This window comes from Gymnoscopelus braueri (assembly GCF_963280865.1).
Source record: "Gymnoscopelus braueri genome assembly, chromosome: 6".
NCBI classification, from domain to species: domain Eukaryota; kingdom Metazoa; phylum Chordata; class Actinopteri; order Myctophiformes; family Myctophidae; genus Gymnoscopelus; species Gymnoscopelus braueri.
In genome coordinates, this window is record NC_137607.1 from 42,591,916 (window position 1) to 42,612,631 (window position 20,716).

Consider the following 20,716-nt stretch of genomic DNA (forward strand, 5'->3'; position numbering starts at 1 on the left):
CGAAATGACCCGTATACCATAGAAGGTAAAAAGTCATTTATTTTTCATAAACTCAAACTTTATTTTACTTCTGATAGCAAATGCTAATTGAGGACAAGTCTCTCTCACTCTCAAACATGTAAACATTGAATATTGACAATTTGGGGGGGAATTGAGCCACACTTCTTTGCCGGGTCATTTCGGACCCTAACACCACAAGTGTCACTTTTTTTTTTAGACCATAAAAATTTATTAAAATGATGATAAATACCTTTGTTGCGTTAAAATGGCTATTTCTGAGGATATCATGAAGCCTCGTTCCATTAAAGAAATGTAAAGGGTACTTTTTACCTATTTAAACTTGAAAACAGGTTAAAAAAAGACCCTAACACAAGGGAAGGGTTAAAGACAACAAACTGAAAATGAAAAATGAGTTTTATGTACTTTTTTATTGTTGTATTTGTTATGGACAGAGTACGTTAATTAACACATTTACCAAGAATAACTGGTCAAGAACACCGGAAAATGATAGAACTGAAATAAGTTGACAGTAAGTCAGGTACAGTTAGATTGTCATTATTTGTCTGTATCTGATTAAATCATCAGGTTAACTGATTAACCAGTATATGATAATTGTAATTGTAAAGATTTTATCCTAATAAATTGTCATACATATACTGGCAGGTGGTTCTTGGTTTCTCCCACACAAACACTAGCATGGATTTGAACCTGGATGATGCTTTATAATTAAAATACACATATGCATATTAGTAGCATATTGGTTCATTTTAAAGTTGCACGTTCGCCTCATTGTGTGTATTCAAAAGTACAAAAGTACAAATTACAAAGTACATTTTCAAATGATTATTAAATAACAAATGTTTTAAAGTTTGGATCCCAAGGTGCCTTCCTAGAAACATAGTGAATATTTATCTTTGTAGTGGACTGAAAGCTTCCAAAACAAAATAAAAAAATACTCAAGTAAAGTACAGATATTAAAAGTGTACTTAAGTACAGTACTCAGGTAAATGTACTTCCTTACTGACCACCATTAAACAGTTCCTCTATTGTTGCTGAAAGAGGTAAACACTACACAGTATGTCACTGTGTTTGCCACAGTCATTTATAAAGTACGCTATTTCCTCATTTACAGTGGGCGTACTGTAGCTAACCAGGGCACATCAGTCTGCAAGGTTACAACATGCTGTGTTGAACATGGAGACATTCATTTACAGCAAACTTTGGTAGAATAATAATCCTATAGCAAATATGGTAAGTACAAATCTATTTTGTATCCATCTCATTCTCTTTTATTTAATCAGGTTGTGAAACGTTATGCATTTCTCCCTAAGTTCTTTTTCTTGTTCTGCTACACTCTCTCTCTCCCTCTCTCTCTCTCTCTCTCTCTCTCTCTCTCTCTCTGTATTGTAATGTAGTCTGTTTTAAAATAGCAGTTTGGTGTTATCAACAAGGTGTGTAATAATAACTTGGCGTGAGTTATGAAAATGTAATGCCTCTCGCCACACGTTGAGTAAACACTTTAGTGTTCTTCAGTCCCAATTTAGACACTGAGAAGTCTTGTATACGCGCCATAACCATGTAATGGTAAAGGTCAAAACCAGAGGGGGCCTGGTTTAAGACTCATGGTATAAAATTGTGCAACTAGAGTGTACTCTTGAGAGTGTACAAAATGTGTATACTGCCAGAGTTACAGATCGGCATCTGTCATTTTAGATTTTTTACGTTGGCTATTCAAAAATAGCAGATGTACAAGCTCACAGCGCGTCACTTAGTACCGTGCTGCAAGCTTGTACATCTGCTATTTTTGGGGGGAAAAATAAAAAATCTTGAAAGTGTGAGTAGGTCTTAGTGGGTTAATATTTGACAGGCTGTGAAACAGTTGGACCACAGGGCTAGCAGGTGTGAACGAGCGTGAGTGTGTGAGTGTGAAGCAGGCTGTTGCTGAGAAAAGGAGTTCTCATGTTCAAAGATCCTTCCCTGGATAAATAAACCCATAGCATCCCTCTTCTGGGCCTGTCATAATAGGCAAACTGATTTGGCAAAAAGTGCAGCTCTACTGGCTCACAGCACATCGTGTTGTGAACTTTTAGATCTGATAATACTTTACATGCATGTTATTCTGTTTTGGCAGGTAACACATTCATATTGTCATGTAAAGCTAAAGTTGGGTGGTGATTCTTCAGGTTCGCCAGCCTGTGCCCTGTTATGGGATAAAATAAAACGTGGTTTGCTTAAGTAAAAATAGTGTTCTTGGCTTATTTCAGCTGCGGTGAAGCAAGTAATTGTGACGTTAGAAAGTAACTTGTGTAAAGAATAGCACTGTTAAAAGGAAGCTTTATCCAGGTGTTATTCATTGACTTGCTGCGCTACTGTGCAGCATTCTTTATAGCCTCCTTAAAGCCTCTTATCTCTTATAATAGTCAACTGTGTGTGTGTGTGTGTGTGTGTGTGTGTGTGTGTGTGTGTGTGTGTGTGTGTGTGTGTGTGTGTGTGTGTGTGTGTGTGTGTGTGTGTGTGTGGTGCGTCAATGTTGAGGCGTGTTTGCGCAACACAGTGTTCATTGTACAATGTTTCATCAATGTTGTATCAAATTATTGGCACACACACACACACACACACACGTGTGTGAGGACAACATTTTAAGAGGGCAATTTTATGAACGGCATTTTTTAAACTGACAGCGGCGCTGGCACACAACTAAGTATAAATCAGGCAAAACTCCAACTCTAACCTCTAAATGTCTAATCCTAACCCCAGCCCGAATCTTTTTCACATTTTAAGCCTACTCGAAAAATCTTTCTTTTTTTAACCATAAAACAACCACCTCACAAAGTCTGCTTCACAAATTCTACTATACTTATGGGGACATTTGGCCCTCACAAGTATAATACAAGTACACACACACACACATAATCACACCACTTTCAGTCTGTATTGCTATGCATTGTGCGTTGTGGTACAGAGCAGACACACAGGTTCCATCTACTTCCTTTGTCTTCTGTGATCAGAGCAACCTTCCTTAGCAGAGCATGAAGCTCATTGGTCCAAAGTGTGACAGCGAGGGCAGTTACCATGGTTACAGGTGCAGAGCACACTAGGTGTGTGGTCGCACTGCACTTCCTGCTCATCCCGTCATCTTCTGTTGTCACCGTGGGTTTGATATGGTTGCATTCACAATGACACATTGTTATAGAGCAGTGGTTCTCAAAGTGGGGTCCTTGAGAGGGTTCCAGGGGGTCCCCGGCAAAATTTGTTAACATAGCATCAAAATCAGTTTACCCACTTTAAACCCATGTACATCGGCAATTTGAAAATAGCTGCTCTACAAGCTCACAACGCGTCACGAATATGTAATGCACTGTGAGCTTATAGATCTGCTATTTTCAAAATAATCTTTAAAAATGTGCCCACCAAGGGCCCGCAAAGTTTGGAAGGCAGTCAATTGGAATGGAACCTGCAAAATCTGACTAGTTCATCTTGATTACATGACTGCAGAGATAATATGTACCGATTAGTTTGAGGTTTGGTCAGAATTTGTAGGAGTAGTGGCAAAAAGTGCTACAGAGAATTAGTCCATGAGCCAGAGCCCCAAAATTGAGCAAAAATTATCGAAAGAGTGGGCAAAACCAAAACCTATATTAAATTGTTCATAGGGTCAATACGAGTAAATAAATATATGATAACCTTTCCACAGGAGCAGCTTTTTCATGGTTATCACACATTTTGTTATTTTCCCCATACGTACATGACAGGTGAAAAAATGACAAAATTTAAAAAAGAGTTATCATAATGAAACTTCCTGAGTTGATTACTTACATGAAGACAATGATTTATCGTATTACAAGATTTCTGAAATTGTATATTTAAATATGCAAATTAGGCATAGGAAAATATGCCCAAATTTGCATAACTTTCCAGAATCAACATTGGACAAAGCCAGAGTCAACATACTTATTTCATTTTGTTAAGATGTTGGATTCAAAGGTTTTTAACGAGGGAATATTCAATATCTGCTCAATTTTGGGGCTCTGGCTCATGGACTAAATGCCTAATTTGCATATTTAAATATACAATTTCAGAAAACTTGTAATACGATAAATCATTGTCTTCATGTAAGTAATCAACTCAGGAAGTTTCATTATGATAACTCTTTTTTAAATTTTGTCATTTTTTCACCTGTCATGTACGTATGGGGAAAATAACAAAATGTGTGATAACCATGAAAAAGCTGCTCCTGTGGAGAGGTTATCATATATTTATTTACTCGTATTGACCCTATGAACAATTTAATATAGGTTTGGTTTTGCCCACTCTTTCGATAATTTTTGCTCAATTTTGGGGCTCTGGCTCATGGACTAAATCTAGTCTGGGCCTGTATGTGTGGACTCAGAGTTGCGTCTTGATCCAAGGAATCCAGGGGGGGAAAAAAAACATTTTGATTGTACGACCAATGGTTCAAGAGTTATAGGCCAAAACGTGAAGTAGTTGTTATAGCGCCTGGCTGATCTAAAAAAGTTGCGGTGGAGGCTCTTCCTTTTTGTGTGCAAAGTGTCTTGGCAATCAGATGCTGCATTCATGATTTGTGGCATTACAGTAGGTGGCCAGTGACTTTGACCAGTTTCACTTTCAAAACCTTCGCATCATGCATGTCACACAAACAGAATGTGATGCGTTTTGTTGATATAACAAGTTGTTTCATATAGAGTCCTATCCACAAATCCACCATTTAACTTCCACAATCCACATTATCAAAAACATTGTGCAAAACGGGCCCCTCCTGCAAACGTTGAAAGCCAAATCGTGGCCAATCAGAAGGAAATCTGGAAAAAATGGCGAAAAATCTCCAGAGAAAAAATAAATGTGATTTATGGTTCTAGAGTTATAGAGACACACGGCCGGAAGCGGAAGGCCTACAAATCCACGCCCACTTTTGACACTCGGGGTCTGTTAGAACGATGAACTGCAGCTCTCAATGCAATCTCTATGAGAGGCATTGTAAAATACCGTCATTTCACTGGTTAACTACTGAAGCTGTAGCGATTTTTTTTGTGTTCTAATAATCTGTCCCATTTGTTTCATTTGTCCTTTTTAATGTCCCATATCTGTCATCTCGATATACTACCCACAATATGCTATAATTTACTCCATCAGTATGTCAAAACCGCTAGCATCGGAGATCTAGAGTTTAAGTGGTCACATGGTATATACGTCACGGACGCATCCCTTGAGGTTTTCAATACCCAGAAAACTGGCGAAAGTGGCCGTTTTCAAGATGTTTTGGTCATTATCTCTGGAACAGAAGGTCCAATCTGCTCAGTTCAAAGCTTGTGTTGGGTGCGTGACTTTGAGGACAGTAAGCACGCATTGACACATTTTCGGGTTATTTGTTTTCTTTTAGGGGAGGCGAGATCTTAGTTGGGCAGGCGACCGCCAGTCCTGCTTCTGCAGTTGGTAAGCCACTGGTCGCAAGCTCGTCGCTCGTAAAGACAGTGATGTCACTGAAATGCCCGTCTGCTGTCTACCCTCTGCTGTGTTAGCATTATGGGTAACTCGTTAAAGTGGCAAATTAAATGTGAAACACATCAACTATTAAGAAAACAAGAAGATATGTTGACAAAGACACTCCATACATTTGGAAACATATTTTTATTTAAATCAATATCGTCTTCAGTTAATGCAGGATAATTTTAAAAGTAGGCTAACTCTCATATCCTCTCATAGGGAATGCATTGGCAGCTGCAGTTCATCGTTCTAACGGACCTCGAGTAGCGGCGCTGTCTCAAAAGTGGGCGTGAAATTTGTAGTCCCCGTGTGTCTCTATGGGCCAAAACACAAATTGGCCGTTATAGCTCCACCATCAGGCCAATTTGAAAAAATGTGGGGCAGAGGTTCTTCCTTGGCCTACTGGGCGTGTACTGGGCGTGCACAGTTTCACGCGGATCGGTCCAACGGCGCCGGAGATTAGCTGTTCACAGACACGCACAGACGGACTGACTCACAGGGGCGAAAACGTAATCCTCCGCCATCGGCCGCTCCGGCCTCCTGGAGAGAATAATAACATAAAACAGAGCTGTAAAATCAAATGAATGGAACTCAAGGCTGTGATAGAATCACTCAGTTTAGTTCCTCCAAGTAGGAAACTATTGTTGCACTGTGGATTATCATTCTGCAACATAGTGATGTTTCTGTGTGTGTAGGCACTGTTGCGCAGAATGCGCACCCTTTTTGTGCAAATAGGAAAATAGCAGATCAACAAGTTCACAATGCGCCACAGCGTTGTAAGCTTGTAGATTGGCTATTTTGGGCTTTAGGGTTAGGGTTAAAAATGACCACATTTCTTTTTATGGCATTCAAAAAACCAGCGTCCTAAAACATACATGTCCTCACAAGTCTACGTGTGTGTGTGTGTGTGTGTGTGTGTGTGTGTGTGTGTGTGTGTGTGTGTGTGTGTGTGTGTGTGTGTGTGTGTGTGTGTGTGTGTGTGTGTGTGTGTGTGTGTGTGTGTGTGTGTGTGTGTGTGTGTGTGTGCGTGCGCTTGTGTGTGAGAGAGATGTGTGTTTGTGGTGTGTGTGATGTATTGTGTATCGGAAAGAGTTGGGGGTTGCCTTGCACTGTTATATTGCTAACTTCCGTTCTACAACAAGCAACAGAGCAGCAGCTGCATGAGTTTCACCTCTCGTCTCGTCTCGTTCAGGGGGAGAGCGTGGACGTCAAGGCCCTGAGAGCCAAACTCCACGCCAGCACTCAGATGGCCCACAGCAGCCGGGACACCGGACCCGCAAGATCTCCCCTACCTGGATTTGGGAGAGAGGTCCTCCGACCTGGACATGCAGGTGTTTCACAAAACGGGGTGGCCCGTCACAAACTGTCCCCTACGGTTCCTTCCCCTTTCCCTTTAGGAGGGTCAAGCCCCTCCCCCTTTCATGGGCAACCCAGGTTCTCTGGGCCCCTGAGGACAGAAACAGGAAGCTCCGGACCTCGACCGCTCTTGCCGGTGGGGGTGTTCCCTCGACCACCGGCCCCTGGAGGCATCGTCAGGGCCGCTCCTCCCCAGCCAGCAGACTGTGGCCGGATCAGGCCGTCCGGGGAGCTGCTTCAGAACATCATGCTGAGGCACCAGAGGCCCCCCTCCTCCTCCACCCAGCCGGCTTTCAAACCCATGACCGCCGTCCGGCCACTACCAGCCAGCCAGAGGAGCCAGGCGGAGGTGCCGCCACTTAGGAAGCCCCTGCCCCCCGAGGGACCCCAGCCACCCAAACCCAAACGGCCCCCACATGTCAACCTCGAACCCTACCAGAGGACCGTACGAGGGGCACTTCCGCCGTCACCTGCGCGTTCTGCCCGCCTCAAGAACAACGACGGTAATTCACTTTCAGAAGTAGTTTTCCTTAGTTTTTTGTCTGAAATGGAGGGTGTGTTTTCTCTTCAAGCACCAAGCGCTTTACGTACGTAAATTATGGAAGATATTAATATTTGCTGACATTAGTTAAAATGAGCAAAACAATAGTAGAAATAAGAAATACCGTACTCAAGGCTTCAGCACTATTTCAAAAATAGTGAAAATAGCCAATGATCATAAAGCATCGCAATGCAACTTGTGTGCATGTAGATTTATGCTATTTCTTAAGATATTGCCTATGATTTCCCCAAAAAGGATGCCAGGTTCCCCAATAAGAGAAGATTTGTGGTCATTTGTGGAGAGGCCAATACTGGAATGACATGTGACCTTCTACAAGCAGAGGCATTTTGAATGAGATGAAGATGTTTGGGACTGCTTGACTAAGAGAACAACACATTACAGTAACCCAGGAATATTTTTGTGGGTTTCTAATTAGTTAATTATTGTGAGGGCAGGTTTAAGCTTGGATGTATTCCTCAGATGTAAAAAGCATGACTGCAGTGGCCTTGTAATGGGCTGATCAAAATGTTAAAGACAGTAAACAATTACACAAATTACATCCACAGGCACGTTATCTAAAGTTGCCAAAGGGCCTGAATGCTGATTGTCAAAGTTTATTGTTTTGTCTCCATTCCGTTGCAGGAAATGCAGTGCCATCCAATCTTTCACAGCCACAATGCAGTCATTTACAGTAGCTAGCTAGCATATGACTGATAGATGTACTGTAGGCTACTGTAGCTGAGAGTCATCTGAATAAAAATGAAAAGTTAATTCAAGAGAGAGAAAAGGTTGACTATCCAAAATCTCCTATGTTAACATATTTGTTAGAGATCATTCAACGGTTTACTTGAAAATGCTTTAAAATACTTAACTGGAAAGCCATCTGACCCTAGGTCCATATTACACTGAATTCATACCAGCAGCGTTGAGCGGATGTTCACAAATTGTGAACATTCGCAAAATGCAATACATTTAGCATGACCGAGGTTATGAATGACACTCTCGTAAATAAGTGAGCTGTGCTCCAGTGAGAGCTCCAGCGATTCGAGAGGATCAGAGCAGCAGCTGCAACCGGCTGGGGAGCTCAAGGAGAAAGTGCACACACTTGATGCTCGTCACTGGCAGCTTGATTGTAAAGGATTTATACATTTTAGGTAAGAAATAGGCCATGCACTGTAGTTGCTCAATCTTGATTAATCTACTGCTAGTTTAAAAAAAGATGTATATATACAGTATACATATTCGCTATGAAGTAATCTTTTTCTGTAGTTTGGAGTGTATATTCCTCCATGCCGATCAGAGCACAGCACGCTTCTGATTGGCTTGTCGCTCTGTCTGGAAGCGTCAAAGTTGAGCTTTTCTCAACTATGATGCTTTGATTTTTGAAGCTTGAAATAGTTTTGCTTCCATATGTGCTATTTTGTCCTCGCCAAAGCTACTTCAGCTTTGTTGGTGCTTAAGTTGTACTGAAATACGTTGCATCTTGCAGCTTGTAGATTTAGAAAAAAGGCTGGTTCCTATACAAACCCCTGGGGGACACCGGTAAACAAATCAGATATGAAATCATATACCGTAAGTGGTTCCTAGAGTAGTTACCTACCTTTAGAGTCGACAATGGATGGCACTCTTTGGCAGTGATCCCTTCAAAATGACCACTGATGGGTCGGCTTCTTATTTGCATGAATTATGATTCTGCAGTCCATGGCCTCAGCTAGCTCAATCATTTGCGGAAACTGGAATTGCACTGGATAGAGTGTACTTGGCAGGTGCACTTGCGTGAAGAGAAGGAGGTGAGATTAAGGAGATGATTTTGAAATTGACTTTGCATTGGTTATAATAGACGAATTTCACTCATACACGGGCTCCCATTATGCCAACGGAGGGGGTCGAAAAAATTACGACACGGGAACTCAACGTCCCTTTCAATGATGGTGAGTGATTAGCGACACATTAAAGATAACACTTAAAATGTCCGGATGTCTCCTTTAAGGTAAAGCATTATCATTGTTTTTTTTATATTGTTGTAATGCTCATGGTTGGAACTAGGTCTCTGTGTGTTATTATGGTATTTGGTTTAAGGTATTTGGTTGTTTGAGACTATAGGCTATATAGGCTGGGTTGAACTGTATAGGAACCCGGACTAAAGAATGAACAAGATTCTTTATTTAGACAATAATAAGGTAATCTGTCATTCTCAAGAGAGACGTTCGGCCAGCAACAATCATACAAAGTTACAGACAGACAGGACAATCAAAACAGAGAGACAAGATATAAACAGGGGATAAAAAGAGAGTGTAAAGCTAACAAAATGCAAGTGTTAACCTCATCCTGTTTTTGCATACGTTTGTCATTGTGGTTGAGCACCCCTCCTATCTCCCTTTTGTTTGTGGTATAGCATGAAGGCACACTTGAACTCTTAATTACATAGTGGTTGTACGGGTCAATTCACAGCTCCCAGTGGCCAACAGTAGTGGTTGTACCGGGCAGCTCCCAGTGACCAACAGTAGCAGGCTGTGGTTGTACAGGGCAGCTCCCAGTGACCAACAGTAGCAGGCTGTGGTTGTAGCGGGCAGCTCCCAGTGACCAACAGTATCAGGCTGTGGTTGTAGCGGGCAGCTCCCAGTGACCAACAGTATCAGGCTGTGGTTGTAGCGGGCAGGTCTCAGTGACCAACAGTATCAGGCTGTGGTTGTAGCGGGCAGCTCCCAGTGACCAACAGTATCAGGCTGTGGTTGTAGCGGGCAGGTCTCAGTGACCAACAGTAACAGACTGTGGTTGTACCGGGCAGCTCCAGATGTGAATTTGTGCATGAGTGAAACAGGGTGCTGCAGAAAAAGATGCCACTACATGGAAGCATCTCCCAGATAAAGTACTGTTTACATAAAAATGAAAGTCCTAAAACAGAACGATGATGATCGTGTGGTTCCTGTCCAGGTTCTCTGTCATCTGGAGGCAGTAATGTGTCTCTACCTGGGTTAGTCAGTCCTGCTGGACCCCCGAGACCCCCCTACAAACCCAGCAGCCTTCCACGCCAGCGCACCTCTATGTGAGTAACACTGGTGGAAAGTAACTAAGCACATTTACTCAATACTGAACTTATGTACAATTATGAGTCACTTTCACTTTACTTGGGTATTTCCATTTTTTTATACTTTACACTTCACTACAACTCAGAGGCAATGACATTTGACTAGTTACTTTGCAGATTTAGATTATTAATACAAAACATATACAGTACATTAATCACTTAATCCCTATTTTACTTTGTCTATTCAAAATAAGCCCATAAGCAATTGTTCACAAAGTGTGACATTGACACATTTCGAAAGATTTGAGTTATTTTACTTTGGTACTGTAAGTATATTTAGATGGCAATCGTTCTGCACTTTTACTCAAGTATAAAAGTGTGGTATTGCTACTTTCACTTCCACCTCTGTGAGTGCCGTCAAACACTCACAATTCCATCTTTCTCTCTCCACTGCACATCTGGAGGGCTTAAATGAGCCCTCCAGAAGGGGAATGAAACCCTAGGCTGATTTTGTAGTTTTTTCCCCCAGTTCAGGTTAAAAACTACAGCAGATTAAAAACATGTCAGGCTGGTAAGCAACACATCTGACGCTAATCAAAGAGATGTGTGAGATGTGTGCAAGCAGCATAGACAGTAAAAAATAATACCAGATAAATTAAATAGTTTTGTAAAGTCAAGCTTTTGAATGAAAATGAAAAAGACAGCAATTATTGCAACAATGCATGGTGATATTTGTATGTATTATTGTGTTTGTTTTAATTCACTTTTTCTTTTGTCCATGGACTAAAGTCAAATTGAACCTGACCAGGACACCTATGATGACATAGATACCTTGGAGAGGAATGGTATGTGACATCTTAGCTTTTCTGCTTCTTAGAATTCAACCTGCTTGACTTTTATTTTGATTGCTTCTTATTATTAATATCTATTGTTGCTTCACTTACATAATAGTATATGTTGTAATTTCCGACCAGAGATTAAAGATTTCTCTATAAAATTGGACCCACTTAGATACTAATGCTTAACCTACTTTGTAGCACAGTGCTGTCATGTCATGTGCCAACAATTAGCGGATCTACAAATCAGACTTCCTATTATTGAAAACTCTAACTCTCAGTCTATATTATTATTTACACAAGCATGTAATCCGTGATCAAACTGCCAAGAGACCAAACAACCAAACGAGTGTCTTATACTGAAGTTCAATCTTTTTTAAACTCTTTTTAGAAGAGTAGTGTCAGTAGATTATTAGGACCCAACTCTTTGTTCCTGGTTAACATATTCTACATCCATGTATTCTTTCAAGACATGTTCAAAAGATCAGTTTAACAGCCCATAAGCTGAACTGCGAGGACAGTGAAATAATGTAGGAAAAAGGCTCGCAACTCAATTGTTTATTTCTCCAAAACTTTATTCAAACACTGTTGCCCTGTCTGAATAGAGTTTGCAGCAATAAAAAAAGGGAGTTGCAAGCCTTTTACTACATCATTTCAATAAAGGCACATGATACCATGTTTATATAGTTATATATATAGTTATATATATCAAAAATAGCAAAGGTAGCAGATCTACAAGCACAAAATGCATCGCTTCGTGCCACGTTTCGAGCTTGTGGATCTGCTACTTTTGATACGTTTGTGTGACGCTGCAGTATGATCAAGTAGGGCCTTCATTTAAGTAAAAACAAAGTTTGAATATGGAGATAGGAGGTTTATGCCCGACACTGGCAGAAACGATATTCTAGATATATACATATAAACAAAAATGTAGGATTGTCAACTTTTCTTTAGTCCATTAAACTCTTGTTTTCTTTAATCTTCTACCTCCTATTGTTTTTTTTATAATCTTATTTGCAGATGTGATCTAACATTTAAAATCTCGCAATGAAGCATGAAGCATCAATATAGTTTCTGTTTTATTTTTTTCCATCCACAGATTCCTGGGAGGACAGCAGTTCACAGCATTTGACTGGAGTGAGGACAAAATATTAAACATAATGCCAGATATTAAAACATCACCATTTTTAGAGAAGATTTTCAGAATTATTCAAAATGTAAAACAAAATCTATAGGCCGTGACCCCCCAAATAATCATATTTGAACTGGGGACCCTCCCCACCCCAACAAGCATTCGGAATGTAGGAGTTGAGGCATTGAATTTTGGTTGACTCTGTACCACAGATAAATATAGTGGAAAAAAGCAGATCTACAAGCTCAGCAATTATTTATTTTTTTGCCTCTTATAATATTTGGAAATTTGGCCAATGTTTTTATATTATAGTTTGTTGATTACTCTTTTTTTTTTGTCTTAAAAAGGTCTTAATTAAAAGTCTTTAAATTGTCACTTTACTGTCATCTGGGGACCCCCAAAAAATCATGTGGGGATCCCCCTGGGGGTCCCGACCCACATGTTGAGAACCACTGCACTAGCGTGCGCATGGCCCACATAAAAGGCAAAACAATACCCTGAATCAGGAAGACAAGATGTGTTTAGTGTTTAGAATAACTATGTGTACGTGAATGTAAGAGGAGGATGACTAATTCTATAACGACAGAATAGCAGATTAGAGTGTGTTGTTATTTACAGTATACATGTAGATAGATGTGCTTTGCTAATAAGGTTTACAGAAGTGGGTTGTGGTAAACTAGACTAGGCAGGCGTGTTTAAAGTAAGCCTCAATCATTGAATAATGATGTTTTCTCTTTCAGGGGAGTGACGACAGTGAGGTGTATGACATGATTGACGAGTAAGTGTAATACTAATATAAATACTACGTCTTATCCAAAAATATATAAATAAGTTAAATTTAGATAATTTGAAACGCCTAGAAAACTATTTTAGCTACAGACTTTTGCTTTTTCTCTCTTGCACTCTCGCCCACACAAAATGTGCAGGTGCCAGTAATGTGAACTGAAGTAGACCTCTTAGGAATGGCACAGGAAGGCTTTTTTGATCAGCAGTATCATATTATTTTCAAGGGCTTTAATGCATCAATGTTATGACAGATGAAGGCTAGTATATTTTTGAATTATTCTGATTTCTTTTTGAGATCTGGAGCTATTAAAAAAACATCTGTGGCTGTAGCCCCGGACACCCACCCCTAACAACACCCTGTAGCTCAGTGGTTCTCAAAGTGTGGTCCAGGGACCCCCATGGCCAAATACAAATCAATTTGGGGGTCCTTGACATGAAAACATTTGAGAACCTCTGCTATATAGCACCCTGCTATAATGTATATCCAAAATAGGTTCCCCTATGATTACTGTCAAAGAACCACTTTTAGTGCAATTTAGCAATGTTTTTGTATGCTCAGTGTGATTGATATGTTTCTCTTAATATCCTAAAAGAAGCCAACTGGAACTGCTGAAGAAAGGATTCCCTGAGAAGAAGACAGAGGTGATAACACAACCACAGCAGGAGGACAAGAGACAACAAAAGGAACGACAGAAAAGGGAGAGCGAGTTGAGGAAGAAATTCCAGGTAGGATGTGTAAATGTCCATCTGCTTCAAACACCTGCATGTCCATCTGCTCCAAACATCTGCATGTCCCTCTGCTCCAAACACCTGCATGTCCCTCTGCTCCAAACATCTGCATGTCCATCTGCTCCAAACATCTGCATGTCCCTCTGCTCCAAACACCTGCATGTCCCTCTGCTCCAAACATCTGCATGTCCCTCTGCTCCAAACATCTGCATGTCCCTCTGCTCCAAACACCTGCATGTCCCTCTGCTCCAAACATCTGCATCTCCCTCTGCTCCAAACACCTGCATGTCCCTCTGCTCCAAACACCTGCATGTCCCTCTGCTCCAAACACCTGCATGTCCCTCTGCTCCAAACACCTGCATGTCCCTCTGCTCCAAACACCTGCATGTCCCTCTGCTCCAAACATCTGCATGTCCCTCTGCTCCAAACATCTGCATGTCCCTCTGCTCCAAACACCTGCATGTCCCTCTGCTCCAAACATCTGCATGTCCCTCTGCTCCAAACACCTGCATGTCCCTCTGCTCCAAACACCTGCATGTCCCTCTGCTCCAAACACCTGCATGTCCCTCTGCTCCAAACACCTGCATATCCCTCTGCTCCAAAACACCTGCATGTCCCAAAAGCCAAAATGGTTCATTTGCAAACCCTCAGAGTTGAGTTAACAGTAACACTCAGGATTGCACTGTGTAGTGTTAACATGCAGTGTTTGTCTTTCCTGCTGCAGATCAAAGGGGAAGTGGAGGTTCTCTACGTAGCTCAGGTGCGAGAGGACTGGCAGGGTGGCAAACTGGACCTGAACGTGCACCAGGGAGATAGAGTGGAGATCCTCCGGGTGAAGGACAACCCGTTCGGCAGGTGGCTCGCTCGCACTCTCAATGGAAACTGTGAGTTGTGGGCCCACCCTAAACTGAAAAGAAAAAATATGTCCTTTTTTGGGGGGGGTGACCAAACTCTATCTATCTAAAATAGTATGAGAATATAGCCGAATAATATGTTTGTACATTTGGAGACACTGTGCCATTTTCCCTTTCTGTAATAAGAAAGCCACAACCAACCATGGCAAATATATTATAAACCTTTGAAACGGGTCTATTAGTGCAGGTCCAGCTGCAGTTCAACGTAAGTAAGAAAGCTATACAGTATATTTACATGTATGGTCCTCCTATTTGTCACTTTATATTTGCACATACGGTGAAATGTGTCCTCTGCATTTAACCCATCCTACGTATCAGTAACAGTGGGAGCCACAGGAGCCCTTTGCCACATAGACTGAGGCTGGGATGCAAACTGGGGACCTTCTGTTTTCCCAGACAGCCCATTCAGTTATGGCTGCCTTATATACCACATTTTTCAGATGAGACGGCACAAACGTAAGATCTGGACTTCTGTGAGGCGCACCGTTGCTCGGATCGGCTCCAAACTTGGCACAGACACTGTTCAGGGGTCTTACATGACAGTACTCACACCATGAGCCATGTTGTACAACCCAGCCTAACGTGTCAGGGGCCCCCAGTGGCCACATGTTGTCAATTCAATTCAATTCAAAGGAGCTTTATTGGCATGAGAAAACCGACGTTTACATTGCCAAAGCAAGTGTCAAAATATAATAAAAACAGTTTAAGAAAATGGGGAAAGTATATACAGTTGGAGGGGGTACAGCGTTGTGGTAAACAGAGCTATGTCACATTGCGTCATTATATACACATTATATACAGGGTATAAATGTAAGCTTTTTGAAACAAATAGCAGCAATCCTTTGCAGTCACTTTGGGACAAATAGCAGCATTTTTTCCAAAACTATTTGTCGCATCGTTGCGAGTTTATTAGTCTTGTCCTCTTGCAGATGGTTATATCAGTAACACCATTGTGGATGTGGACTATGAGGAGGTGAAACGTAAAGTTCTTCAAGCCAAAGGGTTGGATGCATCTCCGCTACCACCAGCTCCATCTGACCCCCGCCTCCTACCACCACCTCCCTCCGACCCCCGCCTACCACCACCTCCCCCCGACCCCCGCCTACCACCACCTCCCCCCGACCCCCCTCTGACTGACGACATCTACTACGATGTGGATGTGTCAGGTGACCACATGGACAGGTGAGAATCATACGTATTTTCTTAGCTATTATTCTATCAATTACCTTTTTGATTAATTGAATAAGTTTGTTTAAAAAAATATATATATATTATTTAGCACAGACACTACAACTGTCTATCCACAAGTTTCCTAGGCTGTGTGGGCATCACTTCCTGTCGATTTCATTGGATATCATTGGATTTCATTGGATTTCATTGGATCAAATCAACAGGAAGTGATGCCCACACAGCCTAGGAAACTTGTGGATACTGTAGGTGGAGAGAATGAACCCTATGATCTGAATAGTCATTCTTATACATTCTCTTGTTTCCTAAAAAGGCTACCCAGCTCTGACGCAGAGCCAAGAGACATTACAAACATAGACACACAGATACACACACACTCAAGTTCATATTTACAAGAACAAAACACAATTCCTAGTGAAAGATGTATAACAATTTAGGCTAAGAGTTCTATGAGGTGATATAAATAGCTATTAATCCCTGTACATTTGGTACAGTATCCTGTCTAAGTTGAGTTCTTTAATGTTTTTCTGTTTTGTCTTTTCAGCAGCAGCTGGGCACAGGAAAACGGTGAGTGCTGACTGCGTCAGAATGGTTCATATTCGTGATGATTATGATAGATGAAGACTAAGTGAATCATCTCTCTCTCTCTGTCTCTGTTTCTCTCCGATGTTATGGGTCCATCAGTGCCAGTGGATTTTCCCCCACCCCCTCATGAAATCAGGTATCAGTCCAACTGAAGTTGAGCAGCCAGCATGTCTTTCATCATGTCTCAATTCAATTCAATTCAATTCAATTCAATTCAATTCAATTCAATTCAATTCAATTCAATTCAATTCAATTCAATTCAAATCACAACACAATGTCTTAAGACTGTTTATACAGTAAATTTTTAACAGAATGCTAAGAAGCATTTTAATGTAGATATTAAAGCTGCCATTTGGAACTTATTTTTAATGAATACATTTATATTTTAACCAATATGTATGTTAGATTGTTAATACAATATGACTAGCACATCTGCAGTGGTTGGAGGTTTTCTCCCTAGTCCCTACTACTACTAAAATAACTGATCGGTTCTTTTCGGCAAGCAACACTGTTAAAGCTTGTGTTATTGCCATTTTGTTTCAGGATAGATCCTAAAGTGGAAAAGGAGCTGAGAAAAAGGTTTAAGGTAAATATCTCCTACACTTAATTTATTTACGCTAGGCCGATGCCGAAATGAGGCCACAGGTGCACAGTTACTCCAATCCGCACCAAACTTGGCACAAACACAGTTCAGGCACCTGGCATGCTAAATTGCACACATACTGTATGTGGCTGTGGCACTATAGCAGTGTTACAGTGTTTCACACTTCCATTTGCAATCACTTTGTGACCATTGCTCTGATCAGCACAATATAGGACTGGATTTGAAGGCCTATATTGCCTGAAAATATAACGTATAAGACACATATAAAATGCTCTTGATTATTTGATTAATCAAAAAGTGATCGATAGACTCATCGCTAAGAAAATAAGGTATGGTTTCAGCCCTACACTGGTTTTAAACCTGAATGTTGCTCTTCCCAGTATGAGGGACCTCTGACGGTGCTGCACAACATGATGGTGGACCCCAACGCCATCATCAAGAAGCCGGGGGGGAAGGATTTAGCCATCGCACAGGGAGAGATCCTGGACGTCATCCAACTGACCACTGACAAGAAAGCCCTGTGTCGTAACCAGTATAGAAGATGTAGGTTCACACACCACTTCCTGTCTGAAAAGTCTTACCTTATTCTATATCACTGTTTCTCAGCGTAGGGTCCGGGCACCCCTAGGGGTCCAAATAGACACTTAATGGATCTGTAACTCTCAGAGTTAAATTAACGCTGAGAATTTTACAGTGTAGATTGGGGACCATACAGCAAAAAACTAAACAAAACAAAATTAATTAAATGGCGGTCTGAGGTCTAATGTATATTAAACTGGGGGTCTCAAAAGGTTGAGAATCACTGTTGTCAGCTTGTTATGTTTAATACACACACCATCTAATTACAAATTCAATATTAGAATTAGAAAGTTTTTTGTGTCGATAAAGGCTATAAAACATAAAATGAAAAAAATGAAAAATAGTTTAAAAGATTATTTGATTAATTGAAAAAGTGATTGATAGTTGCAGCCCTATTCAAGGTATACTCATAATTACCATTTGTACAGGGGACGAGTACAGGAACTGATTGATCACTCAGTCAGAATCAATAGGAATTGACAAAGAAATAACAAGTGTATGACGGTAAAATGAACAAATAATAACATCGTTCATCAGTTATAGCTGTTACATTATGGTCACTTTAATGGCCTGAACATTTCAGCAGCCAGTACTTCACGCCCAATAGGTCCATAGCGCCCTCTTGTGGCAGGGATCACTTGGTTATGAATTTCTACTCTGCCTACAGACCAGAGTAATTAGGTCTAGGGAGAGAAAAACTGATAAATATTGGAACAAAACATTCACATAATACTGAAAGTATTGTTCATCCAGAAGAGAATGTTTGACTCATCATTTTATTTATTTTAGCATAGCTTTGTTGAAAATGAAACAACAATACACAAAAACAATATCAATATCTGTACATTGAAACTATAGAAACTATAGGATACCAGGTTAATCATGAACCCAGCATCTGTCTAAATCTAAATTACATTTTAACCTTTGCATAAGTCTGCATGGTCAGTCATCAAGTCATAGTTAATGCATTGTTATTTGAAGTCTTCATCTTGTCTTCCTGCATACAGATGGATACGTCTCCAGGGCTCTACTTCTCCCAATGTAAGTCTCCTCCGCCTGTTTGTAGTACAACTAATATTTGACTAAAAAGCTGCACTGAATTTGGTGTCTCTGTGCTGTAGAAAAAAGGCAAGTTGTTTTTGTCGTCCATTCAAGAGTTTCAATGTTCTTTTACAGGGAAGGGGACGATATTTATGATGACGTGGACGCTTTTAACGGTATGTCCTGCCAGGCTCATCATTTACATGTTAACACAACATTTTTGTGAAACTAATATTAATATGCTAAATACACTTCATCGTTCCTTCAACTGGCAACTAATTCGTTTTACAGTAGTTGTTTTTACTTTTTGTGTCCAGAGTAAAGGTTTCATGTGTAATTCTGATTCAAATCCATTTCAGCAATTATTTTTAAATATAAATTATGCATGGAAACAGTAAATGGTTATGGTTTCATAAATGTTTACACGTTTACATTTTTGGAGATGAGAACAGAGAGCAGAGAGAGGGAGAGCAATTTTCTCTACTTTTACTTCTACTCCACTACATCTCAGAGGCAAATATTGTACTTTTACTCCACTACAATTATTTGAAAACTTTAGCTACTGGTTACTTTGTAGATTTTCATTATTATTAACAAATATACGTTAACCACTTCAGCCCTATACTTCGGTTATTTGAAATTAGCCGACCTACAAGCTCACATGCCGCAAAGCGTTGTGAGCTTGTAGATCTGCTATTTTCAATTACCTCAGAAATGGGACATTCTGTGTACGAGTACATTTACTTTTGGTACTTCAAGTACATTTTGATGCCAATACTTTTGTACTTTTACCCAAGTACATTATGACTTTTACTTTTAACAGAGTATTTCTACATTGCTGTATTGATTGTTGTACTTAAGTAAACAATGTGAGTTCCATCACTGAGTACTGTACATACAGGTAAAGCTTCTGAGTTAAAAACATTAGACGGGTTAAACATGAGGTGCAGGTTAAATAAAAGGGGAAAAAGCAGTACAGTACTGGAACGGTATAGAATAATTAGTCTTATGTGCAAATGACATAGTCCACATGAGGTAAAAAAATAAATAAAGCATCCGTAGGTCCACATAGGTAAATTCCACAGGTAAAATCCACATAAACGGGTAAAAGAGAGTGTACAAATGGAACGAAATTGACCTGTAAGAGTCCATTTGCTTCCACAATCTATTTTCTGAGTTATGGGGGGTCCGTGGCCTATAATGCATAATACACTGGGGGTCCTTGAAATGAAAAGGTTTGAGAATTCCCGCAACTAGGACATGAAGTCTGTCTCCTTTTATTTCTCATCTGTTTTGATCTGCTCTCTTTGCAGATGACTCGAGCATCTATGACAATGACAACCTGTTCTGATAGAACCATCCGTCCATCACTGTCTACTACAGCACTGCTTCTTTAAGTGGTGTCCGGGGACCCCCAGGGGTCCTTTGGGGGGTTCCAGGGGGTTCGTACCTAGGTAAATTATTGAACTAAATGGAGCCGTAGGTCTGTAGCCGTAGGTCTGTAACTCTGTGAGTATACAAATGGAACCAAATGGACCCTTGCAGGTCCATTTGGTTCCATTTGTATACTCTCAGAGTTATGGGGGTCTGTGGCCTAATGCGTTTACTAAAGTAGGGCGACTTTGAGAACTACTGGTCTACAGAAACTGTCTGTAATGGAATAAAAAGCATGGGTTTCCGAGGCTAGTAATGGAATGACTATCAAGCTATTGTCAAAACAACACACGCGCACACACGCACACACACACGCACACGCACACGCACACACACAGACACACACACACACACACACACACACACACACACACACACACACACACACACACACACACACACACACACACACACACACACACACACACACACACACACACACACACACACACACACACACA

The 20,716-nt window shown here is 40.7% G+C and overlaps 1 protein-coding gene across 2 annotated transcripts; it reads left to right on the top strand.

The window, feature by feature from the left end:
* The first annotated feature begins 1,139 nt into the window (after positions 1 to 1,139).
* Positions 1,140 to 20,716, top strand: LOC308087573 (uncharacterized protein). Of its 2 annotated transcripts, none has more exons than XM_080431529.1 (17): positions 1,140 to 1,251; positions 6,695 to 7,361; positions 10,334 to 10,445; positions 11,217 to 11,272; positions 12,363 to 12,400; positions 13,136 to 13,173; positions 13,775 to 13,907; positions 14,635 to 14,794; positions 15,754 to 16,006; positions 16,557 to 16,579; positions 16,697 to 16,733; positions 17,141 to 17,183; positions 17,582 to 17,744; positions 18,788 to 18,821; positions 18,957 to 18,997; positions 20,135 to 20,375; positions 20,434 to 20,716. In XM_080431529.1, the coding sequence occupies exons 1-16, from the start codon at positions 1,249 to 1,251 to the stop codon at positions 20,170 to 20,172; spliced, it is 1,839 nt and encodes a 612-aa protein (XP_080287655.1). In that variant the 5' UTR covers positions 1,140 to 1,248; the 3' UTR covers positions 20,173 to 20,375; positions 20,434 to 20,716. The 2 variants fall into 2 exon arrangements, with proteins under 2 accessions (XP_080287655.1, XP_080287656.1); XM_080431530.1 differs by having other exon boundaries at positions 16,560 to 16,579.

Bases quoted from the DNA above. Each gene is read 5' to 3' on its own strand.
- LOC308087573 (XM_080431529.1), top strand. The intron at 13,908-14,634 runs GTAGGATGTGTA...TTCCTGCTGCAG, and splicing joins AGTTGAGGAAGAAATTCCAG to ATCAAAGGGGAAGTGGAGGT. The intron at 18,822-18,956 runs GTAAGTCTCCTC...GTTCTTTTACAG, and splicing joins AGGGCTCTACTTCTCCCAAT to GGAAGGGGACGATATTTATG.